Source organism: Quercus suber, unplaced genomic scaffold, assembly GCF_002906115.3.
Source record: "Quercus suber isolate HL8 unplaced genomic scaffold, Cork oak 2.0 scaffold_288, whole genome shotgun sequence".
Lineage (NCBI taxonomy): Eukaryota > Viridiplantae > Streptophyta > Magnoliopsida > Fagales > Fagaceae > Quercus > Quercus suber.
Genome location: NW_027069744.1, coordinates 1 through 12,001, shown reverse-complemented (window position 1 = coordinate 12,001; position 12,001 = coordinate 1). Strand labels below are relative to the sequence as shown.

General features: G+C 29.9%; 1 protein-coding gene across 1 annotated transcript; it reads right to left on the bottom strand.

Annotated features, from left to right (window-relative positions):
- Window positions 1-6,351: 6,351 nt before the first annotated feature.
- On the bottom strand, window positions 6,352-11,965 carry LOC112010827 (U11/U12 small nuclear ribonucleoprotein 59 kDa protein; the record flags this gene model as incomplete). The annotated part of the gene is given in 9 exon segments (XM_065782055.1): window positions 6,352-6,694; window positions 7,570-7,694; window positions 7,946-7,986; window positions 8,211-8,599; window positions 9,023-9,095; window positions 10,090-10,155; window positions 11,141-11,224; window positions 11,317-11,659; window positions 11,815-11,965. Coding segments are annotated over 8 exon segments (1,224 nt in total). The 3' UTR covers window positions 6,352-6,694; window positions 7,570-7,615.
- Between the last annotated feature and the right edge of the window lie 36 nt (window positions 11,966-12,001).

Sequence of the window (12,001 nt, the reverse complement as noted above, 5' to 3'; positions counted from 1 at the left end):
AATCAATCTATATATTACTAAAAGCTGAAGCGTAGCATTTAATGTTGCTACGCTCACGTTGAGCCACATCAGCCGCCACGTCATCATTTTTTGTTTTCAATTTTTCTTATATATTTTTTTAAACATTTTCTCATTTAAGGTGACTTAATTATTTAAAAATTAAAATATCTTTTAACCATTATTTTTATTATTAATTTTCCAAAACTCTCCTTTCCTTTTACTTCTTCATCTCTCCACTACTTTCTATCTTAATATCATTCTTTCTCTACCTTTTTATCTTCTTTTATTTTGACTCTTCTTATTCTCAATATCTTACTATAAATTTGACATTTTCTTTTTCATTCTATGCATAGTTTTCTCACACAAAAAAGGTTACTTCTCTCTCTCTCTCTCTCTCTCTCTCTCTCTCTCTCTCTCTCAATTTGTTTTTCATTTTTTGTTTGATTTTTTTTTATTGCATCAATTCTTTAGGTTGATGAATTTTTGTGTTAATTAGAATTTTACTTTGAGTTGATGTAATTTAGTTTTGTGTTTTAAGTTGTTATCTTCTATATTCTCTTTGATTAAATATTATCCTACTGCATTATACATATAGTGTATAATAATATATTGTTATTATATTACATAGAATGACTTAGATAATTTGATGTTTATTGCTATTGAGAATGAACTTTTTGAATCAAGTCTAAAAAAATATGAACTACTATATATCATTTAGATAAAAACTTTATCATAGATACATTAATACTTTTTTTGCCACAAATTTAAATCACGCAAGCTTAATAATTTTATATTATGTGTTAGCATTGTCTCTACTTCTTCTTCTTCTTCTTCTCAAAAATATTATGTATCATCTTTAAAGGATGCCAACAATATTGATCTTATGGCAAAAGTTACATAAAATATTGAGAAAAAAATGTTTTATATTACAATCTACTAAAAATGTTTTTAAATATTTAAATCTTTCTATTTTTCATATCATTGACGTGTTTTACAATTATCACATGTGTTAACTTAAGTCTTAATATCCTTAAGTTGTTTCGGCAAAAAGAAAAAAAAAAGTTGTCACAAAAGAGGAGTTTGTGTAAAGTTTTTTGCAAAATGAAAGTAAACAGTGAAATAATGATTCATGAATTAAAAAAAAAAAATTATCTATACATATTTATCTTGTGCTGTTGTAACTTTACATATAATTTTGCATTTATATGTTCATTTACTTTAATTTAGATGTTTATAACTTAATAATGAAATCTATAAACAAGGTAAGTAAAACAATCATATTTCTACCATTCAAAAAGTCACAAATTCTTTTTTATGAAAAAGGCATTTTACATTTCCTTGGAATTATTTTTAAATTTTTTTTATAAAACCTTTGACATGCTACTAACCTAACCACTTCATACATTAAAAATATTTAAGGCTCATTATTATTTCCATTAATATATTATGGATATCTTAATTGATTGAGACCAAACTAGAGAAATGCCTTTCATATTTTCTTGAAAATTCAGAAGGAAAAAAAACCTTTGACATACCACTAACGTAACTATATCTATAACTATTTAAGCCATCCATGATATCTATTTTTTATTGATAACCATAAATTTACAACTAGCAAGTGAACATACAAAGTAATAAAGAATAAATGAAGGAAGAAAAAAGAAATGAAATCAAACGTCAATTAATAACCGTTATTTGGAAAATAAAAAGGTGGTCTAGAGGAATAATAAATAAAATAAAGATGGCTATACAAAGGACATTGAAAACTTTATAGTGCAATAAAATCAACCATTACATTCACTTAATTAAATCAATAATCAACAATTAAATATTATAATACAAAATTTAAACTTAAGACTAATCAAACTCTAACTAGGGAAATTATATAAATAAATAAATATATATATATATATATCATACATCAATTCTTACATACACAATAAATAGTTTTACCTCTTATTTAATGTTTATTTTATGCAAATCATCAACCAATAAATATATGATAATGGAAAAAATGTTATAGACAAGATTATGAAAAATATGATGAAACTTTTTTTTTTTTAAAACTCTTTATATAAAGTCTAGAGACTAAAATAATATTTTATAAAAATTAACACGCGCAATGCGCGGGTCTGCGACTAGTATATATATAAAAGCAGAGACCTCATGTGAGAGTGCATGAGGTCTGCCACGTGGCACTCTAATATTGCATTTAAATTTTTTTACCTTTTTTCATTAAGTTTTTTTACTGTTACTCAATAAATCATAGTAACTTATTTTTACTATTATATAAATTTAGCATTTTTTACCTCTTTTTATTAAGTTTTTTTTTTTTACTGTTACTCAATAGATCATAGTAACTTATTGCATTTAACCTTTTTTACATTTTTTCATTAAGTTTTTTTTACTATTACTTAATAAATCATAGTAACTTATTTTTACTATTATATAAACGAGAGGCTTTTAAACAGTGTTGTAGCATTACCAAACAATATAACGTATCGCTTTTTAACTTATATGTGTCTGAATTTTAGATAGCCTTTTTTCCTAACGTGGCAGCACCTCCTTAAAGCTTCTGCTATTATATATAGTATTAGATTTAGCATTTTTTACCTCTTTTTATAAAGTTTTTTTTTACTGTTACCTAATAGATCATAGTAACTTATTTTTACTATTATATTGATATGAGTTGTTCTTGACAATTAGACCAATTAGACCAAAAGTTATTCACTATAAAATTGATTACCTTTTAAAAGTAGACCAAACCTTATAAAAAACTCAGGCCTAGTTCTTACTTTACATATTATGACCCAAGTTTGACCATTCTCACGTGTAAATCAAAGCAAAAACTCTTATCCTCTTACAGACTCTCTTCTTCCTCCCCCATGTATATATGATACTTCTAGAAAATCTCATTCTCATGAAATATCTCTTCATTTTTCCCCAATTTCAATTCAATATGCTTTTGTCTATTAATAATATTCTATGAAATTTATGTAGACAAATTCTCTATCATCGACCAGTGCAACAAAAATATATATAAATATTGAAATCCCTTAGGTTGCTGAAATAATTGACAAGTGCATATTTCTAAAATTTATAATAACAAAAAAGTCTAATAAAGAGCATATACTATCTCACAAAATGCCATTAACTTAATATTTTCTTTAAAAAAATTCAATGATAGGAATGGTAAAAAACATGATCCTATACAAGAAATACCAAAAATACATGCAAAACAATTTTCATATGAGGATTTATCTTTAAATAATATGAAGACAATAGTAAAAATAAAATGCATTGAATGAGATCCTACGAAAAAGGTTTGTTACTTATTTCAAATTATACTCATCATTTATGTATAAAAATAATAATAGATCATATTATTTACATTAAAAAAATACATATTAATTTCAAAGTTTATTGGAAGATGTGAACTGCTAAGGTATTGCAATAATAATTTACATTGATACAATAATGGGTTGGTATTACATTTTGTACATACTTTGTGAAATGAATGTCAAATTACAAACAATATCATTTTGGTGTGCAAAATGTAAAAAAAAAAAATCTTTCTATCCCAAAGTTAGAGGCACTCACATTAACTACATACTCTCCAAATATTTATAATATATTTATCTCACTATAACTACTATATATATATATACAATTGCAAACTACTTTAGATACAAGATTTAAATTGAAGTTTTTAATGCAACTAACAAAACAAAGTTTGTGATATTTGATCAAGATGCCGAGAAAATCTTAAATAAATCTACAAGATCGAGATCTTGCTGAAAAATAAACTAAGGTACAACTTATTTAAATTATTGTAAAAATATTGATATTGGAGAAGAAATCTCACGTTATTTGAAAAAAAAAAAAGGAAAAAAATGGATTTCTCTACTTCATTTGAATGAATTCGATCTAAAAGATGGTTTTGAAAATTATATAGTTGCTAAGATTTTTTATGCGCCTTCAAATGATAAAAAGGTATGGAAGAAAAAAAAAACAAAATTCAATATGCTATGTTAATTCTTTTTGCTGCACTATTCCAAAATTAATAAATAAAAAATTTACAAAAAACTGTCACATCATTAAAATTTAATATAAATGCAAATACCTATAAAAAATCTTAGTGACAAAGTCCAAACTTTGTAAGATCTAATCAAAAATCTCTCAGTGCCAATTCATTAGTAATTAACACAAATGATGCAACAAAAGGAAAAAATGATGAAAGTTCAAAAATTGAACAAATATGGACGGACTTTTCAAATGTTGAAGATGGAGAAACTGATGATGACAACAAGTGTCACCATATCACAATAACAAAGCATTGAAGGAAAAAAAATAATTGTAATGAAGTTTTTATTACATCACATAATAAAAATCAATAATATAGAATGAATTAATATGCTTTTATTAACTTTTATTATACAATATTACTCCAAGTTGTTTTCATTATTGCTCATTACTTGAACAAAATAATTATAATAGATATATGTGTGCAATTTATAATTGTTACTTTTTATTATGAACTCATTACTAACAAAGTTTTATAATAAATATGCTATAATATATGTATAATATTTTCCAAAAACAAATTTACATAAAATATTATAACATTATCCGTGCATCGCACGGGAAACTTACTAGTATATATATAAAAGCAGAGATCTCATGTGAGAGAGTATGAGGTTCTGCCAAGTGACACATTTGTTGAGCCTCTCTCATTTAAACTTTCACCTCATGATCAGAGTTTACATTTATGTATAATCATTGAATGTGTTAATGAAGTGAATACACATTAATTATCTATAAGTATACACTAATTATATATATATATATATAAGAATTTTATATGGTTTAAAAAAATTATATGAGAAAGAAAAAACATCACGTGAGAGACCATACAATTCTGTCATGTGGCACTTTGTAAGAATAATTTTTTCATTTAACTTTACACCCAACTTCTTTATATATTTTGGATTATAGTAAAATTCTAATAATAGAATATCACTATTTTCACCGAGTATTTAACTTACCACTATCATACTTCAATAACATAAACATGACATCATAAATTTTAGATGATATTTCCATAAGCCAACTAAACATTTACATGAATTTACAAATTTTTTATGCTAACTCCAAGCCAATGTAGAAACAAAAATTATGATTAAAAATTTCAGAAAAAAAAAATGATTAAACAAACAATCAACTTATTACACCACATTTTTTTTTTTTTTTGAGAAGATATTACACCACATAATAACTAATTTCTAATTTATGTAACTTTTTCTCTATAGTTTAAATTCTCTATCCCCTTAATTTTGTATTACACGATTAATTAAACAAAAAACTTTTCATGTTATGGCAACATTACTTCATGTTATTACTTATTATTTTAAAATATTTAGGATATTCTATATAAGTTTTTCATATAACAGTTTAAAGCATTATCCGCGCATCATGCAGGACCATGGTAGTTGTTTATAAAAGCAAAATTAGAAAAAACACTCTTTGATGCACTGGAAAAATTGATGTTTCAAATTTCTTTGGATTTCATAAATATGTGCACGGACAATTCCTTCTGGAAATTTTGTGAGAAAATTGGGAGCAGCCTAAACCATGAAAATGGGGTTGTGGGAGAGCAATACAAGCATTGTGCTACTCAGCGAAGCAGTCTATATGTGTTTTTATTATTTGGGAATTCCTTCTTATGTGGCAAGCATATGCCTGCAAGTCAGTCTGCTGGGTTCGTATATGTTGACAAATCCAGCTTGTTTACCAGATTTTCTTTTATTTTCTTTGTATGTGATCAAAATATAAGATTTGTTCTTTCTATGTATATAGTTCATTAATTGGGGAATATCAGAGAAAAGAAAGAAGCGTCTAAAACGTTGTCCTAGAATTTACACGCTTTATAGGTTCCACATGTAAATAATGCAAGGCAGTATGCATTTGAGCAGCTGGATATAGTGGAGTACACATACAATCTAACATGAACTCAAGATAATACAATTACAGAATGATTTGAGTTTTGAGGCCAGTGAGCACTGACTAAAAGGGCACCTCCTCCTGAATAGGAGTTGAGATCGCAAGTTCAAGACTCATTGGGTGCGTTTAAATTACCATCGACAAAAGGGAAAAAAAAATTGATTGCGCTTCTTTCTAGGCATATTACCTATGAAATCGTTGAATGTGAGAAAGTCACATGGAAGACATTTTCTCATTACACGAATTAACAAAATCAACAAGAGTCGCAAGTATGTTGTGCTTGATATCCAGTTTATTTGTTTGTTAAATGGACGATCATATACATACATACGTACATGTGTGCGCGACAGATTAAGAACATGAAGATGAGCTTTATTTCTACAGGATAAAGTTTTTTTACAGAAAAAAGAAAAAGAAAAGAAAAGTTATTGCTAAGATAAATACTGGCTTTAATAGGCAAAAATAAAAATATTCAGTTTCCGGAGTCTCATCTCATATCTAGGATGATTGGCCGCAACTTCCAACAAGAACTTGCTGTGACAAGTAGCAACCATATATAAGCCTTCCTGCATATGGATTTTTGATCCCATATGTAAACTTTCTTGTTTCTGAATTGATAGCTTCAAACTTAGGTCCGGTCCAGCTCTCTAACATGCTCAGGCTAACTACCCCAGTTTTCCTCATTGTGCCAAAGCTGTCAAAAGAGTAAACTATAAACTACACGTACACTCCTAGGTGACTTTAAACTCTTACTTCTGCTTTCTATGAATAATGTACATGACAGTATGCTTAGGAGTCAGCATATAAAAGAAACCAAAGATTTTAAATGGGTTGAACAAACTAAAAAGAGGAGCATGTTGATACAGACATCTAATATATAAAGTGACTACTAGACTAAGAAACAAGTTTACAAATATATATATATATATAATATCTAAAAGCTAAGTTTACAAATATCTTGTTGAGCCACATTAACGTAACATTTCAGTCTACTTCAATCTATTTTAATTGTAAAATCTACTAGAAAATAATTAAATAAGTTATTTTTTTAAAGAAGAAAATAGTTAAATGAGTTAAATTAATTATTTTGTCAAGATCTATTAGTACATAAAGTCATTTAAGCTTTTAAAAAAAATTAATATTAACCAAAAAATAAAATCTTCTATATAACGCATCTTATGAATGTTTTCATTTAAATTCTTAATAGTAAAAAGAACATTTAAACAATATCATTTACTAACTAAAAAATTTACAAATTGACATGATTGGTTAGTTTCATATCAACAATATAATAAACAAATTCCTAATTATTTTTTAGTGATAATGTAGTTAGTAGCATTTTGGTCTACTTCGGTCTAACTTGATCCATTCAGTCTAATTCAGTCCATTTTGGACTAATTTAAATTGATTCTCTTTGTAGATTTCCTTCTTATAAAAATAGAAAATACATTTAACTAACACATGCATCATTTAACCTACAAAATTTCCTTTATATTCTTATAAAATAATTATATTACATTTTCCCACGCAGTGGATTTACAACTAGTGTTATTAAAAAGGGCAGCATACCACCATCTTTTCAGCAAAATCTGCCACATAATCTGCTGTCAAGTTGTCATTTAGACCTCACCAGGTAGGATGCCCATGTCTCATCTGCTGGAGGTGGTGGTTGAACCCAATGCCCTGGTATGCGGCTGCACCAAATTTGACAGCATTTAGAAATGGTAATGCTGGCAGTAAAATCATAATGTGGAATGAATGGGAGAGGCACTAATGTTGATTGAAATTTGAAGCACTAGCAAAACTGGTGGAGGTATGGTGGTCATGTGTGGTGATGCTGAAATTTGTGGGGTCAAATGCATACACTGCTGCCTTTTAAGGAAAATATAATCATAATTATATCAAGCAAGCTGCATGTAGCAAAGAGGAGTGGTAGTATCCTTACCTTCCTCCTGGTCTTATATATGCATCCCATGTTCTTCTCACCTGCATGAAATGGTCCTTGTTATGATTCAAATCTGAACAAAACAGTTCAAGCACCGCCCAACAAAAAGAGGGGATGCTGGTTTGTACATGGCAACATGGGGCTATATATTACAGGCCATCTGGGAAGCAATTAATTAAACTTGCACCCTTGTGCACATAAAATGAACAAAAATGCTTCCTGAAATATCAGGCCATCAAGTACATTGCAGTATGTAGAAAATCACCTCAATAAGTGTGCCCATATCAGTGTTACTGCCATGATAATAATGATAGAACTCCAACGGTAGATTTGCCACAGAGTCATAAGCTCCACTGATTCCTTGTCCCTCTAATGCTTGTGGTTCAGATTCCCTCATAGTGACTGAAGTAGAGCCTTTATTATTTTCAGTCTCAATGATTTGGTCTTCACTTTCCATATTACTGTCTTTATCGCTGCTTAGATCTCTTGAGTCAAGTCCCTGACTCAGGAGAGTTTTCCTAGACTCCTCCGCACTTGCAATGGCATCCTTAGCAGCATCTGTGTCAGCTGCAGCAATTGCTTGGCGCTCTTCTTCTTCAACGGCAGCCCGAACTCTGTCCATAAACTTGTCATCCTCTTCAGGGAGAAAATGACCTGCACATATATATGCAATCAACAATAAGTTCGTGTACAATATAGGATAGTATATATTTGTTTTTTTTTTAGTAACAAATAAAATCTATTCATTAAAAAAATCTTAGAGGATGCTTCCAAGTACATGAGCAGTATATATAGGAACACCCAAAAAAAAAAAAATGTAAGTTTTGCAAATATAGATGTTGAAGAATAACAACTTAAAATTGCAATGAAATTTAACTTCGATGTTGAGAAAATTATCATGGCATGATTTGTAATGATAAATTAGTATTCACATTCTATTTTTTATTATGTAAAATCAATTCCTTTGCAGTTCAGGTAACCTGATCTACTACTAACAAGATTTACATTTTAAGCAATAGAACAGTTGCCACAACAGAGACAAGTACAAAGGTGAATAAGAAGCATAAAAGAGCAAACCTTGTTTCTTCAATTTTTGGATCCTGATGGAACGTAACTCTTGCAACTTCTCCACAATCAATACCTGCTCAAGCTGAAATATGAACCTAGTGTCAGAGAGAGATCAGCACAAATGATCAACAATATTACAGAATGGAAATTTTAGCATGGTCCCTGACTCAGAGTCTGGATGACAGCAAGGGTGGAAGCCCTCTAGCAGTCCATAAATCGTAGTCCCCTTTGAGGTACATCAGATCATTGCTATCCAAGCAAGGTATTTCACATAAAAGTGTGCTTTATATAATTTGTATTTTCTTTCTTTCTTTAGAGATTCTATAGTGGCATTAGTGGAAAACACATAAACAGCATCTCATTTTCGAATGAACTCATATCAGTATATGTTATGGGAAAAAGGTAGATTGAACCAGTTGGAGAGGAATGTGAAAAGACAGATTGAGGACAAGATGTTGAAGCAATTCAGATGAATAAGTCTATTACTTGATCCAAGGACCCTCATCAAAAGTTTAGTAGATTTGTTGTTGATGGTAAGTGTTATTTTAAGCCACAAGCAGCACTACCTTAATATAAATCATATACTGCAAATTAAGCAGGCAACGCAAGAGACCAACTATCAAAATTAATGTAAACTTGGTATTAGTAAATCGGATCCCAGATAAAAAGTAAAGCAAGAATGGCCGACAAAATAAAGTATCTGAACACTGAATAAGAAAGTGTACAGTTATTTGCAGGAAAGACTAATCTCTGCATGAATATGTAAGAAAGCTGTAAGAGGAAAGTCAATAACAATGCCAGTCATGACAAGAAAATGTTCACAGGCTCGGACCCAGAAAAGACAGAATGTGGGAAAAGGATTCGCACAAGCCAATTCAAAGTCGGGATGAAGTTTTCTTGAACTGAGAAAAGGGAAAGACAAGAATAGTAGTACATAAACCATTTCAGGAACATCATATGGGAACTTTTACCATAATTCAAACAAATGACATGCTCAGTATTGAATGAGTAGAAGAATCTTAACAGTCTCCGCTTATTGAAAACATATTTATGTAGCATGTTCTACCAATGATCACCTCAGATTCTAGCTTCTTTCTCTCTTCTTTTGCTTTAAGCTTCGCAACTTCCTTCATCTTCTCTACCTGCAAACCCACATGCCTCAGTTGCGGAGTAAAAAATTATTAAGCCTGCACTTCAGGCAAATTGCAAACCCAACTAGTAATCAACACAATAAATAAATGCAAGATATAATGCACATATGATCATGTCAGTGTTCCAGAATAGCAAACATTTTACATGTTGCTGTCAAGAAAAGGAAAATACAGTAAGTACAAAAGCAGGACAGAACATAAATAAATACAGATGATTATTGTTTATTGATATGCACCATTGAAAACCTTATGTTTTAACCATTTCTCTGCTCCTTCATTTATTTATAAAATACTGTAAAGGAAACAGAAATGTTTCCATACACGTACTAAATGTTCCTGAAAATGCTAGACATTCTATAAAATGGGCATAGTTTGAACTTCTAAATGTAAATAGAATGAATCTGTTCCAGAAAGGAAGTACAGAATGTACAGAGTTTAAATTAGAAAAGAGGGAGTTTAAGAGTGCAGCTATTCTTGTAGACAGAACCATTATTTGTGGTGGCTAATGTCAGCATTTAGATTATGCTACATAAAAAGTGCCATACTATTCTAGTTTGCTAAAATTTTAGAGACGACATCTTTAGTTAAAGCATGAAAATAAATCTCATTTAACATGGTTTATTGGTGTCCCTTAAGCCACCCAGACCACATTTCATAACTATCATCTTGATTTAGTTTAATCCTATCATCAGCTCCTTAATGGTTCCATGTATGGGGTAAAATCCTAATTTGTTTCCATCAAAATGGATGAATTTTTTTCCACTCCACAGAACTGGCAGGATAAAATAACACTGCAATATTTGAACTAGAGACTCTTTAAAACAGATGTTACATTGGCTGCTAACCTATATCAATAATTAATGTCATACCATACAAGATCAAAAAAGTGATATCTAACTTCTCAGCAACCAGTGGATGACTAACACAAGCACATGCTGCTCAAAAAGTGTGGCCTAACATGTAAAAATTCCTGTACCTTCCGCTTTGCAATATCCTTGGCAATCTCCCTTGCCCTCCATTCATCAGCTTCTTTATCAGCTTGTTCAAATTGTTCACGCTCCTAAATGTCATAAAAGTCAAACGAACCAAATAAAATATGCATTTGTCCAACATAGGCAGGAATGACATCTAAAACAAAGCACAAGAAACTACCTTTGTGAGCATTTCTGCAATTCTTTTCCTCTTTCTTTTTCTCCAAAGTTTATTTCTTTTATTCTTCTGTATTTTATTAGACAATCTAACTACTGCAGACTTTTCCTCCCAAGGAGTTGCTTCATCCACGATCACTCTGAATGGTTCAAGCTGAGCTCTTAATTTTGACATCAAAGCATTCACAGCATCCACTGAGAGAGACTCTTGGGATTCCAAACTAATCCTCTTATCTTTCAAAATTTTTTTGAACCTATCAATAAAAATGGCATTGGTTCCAGAATCCTCATCTTGAACACATCCTTTACCATCTTTAATCATCATCAAGATCTCTAGCTCTTTTTTCCTATTAAGAATAGTAATTCAATCATCATAAATGGTACCAGCTTGGTGCAATGTAGGATATCATAATAACAAACAAAATGAACATGAATTGCTAACAAATGGGACACTAACACTTTCACAATTAAATGAAGAATTTGCATTCAATTTGGGACATACATTGCTTTTGCAAGATCAAGATTATCTTGTAGCTCTCTTAGCCGTTCCTGCACATTCTTAGACTCCCAAAAAGCACTTGACGTTGGCGGGTTAGGTGGTAACATTGGAAACCACTGTGGTGGCACAGATTGAAATGGTACCAGATTCATAGCTAGAGAAACATATAAAAGCATTATTAAAAAAAAAA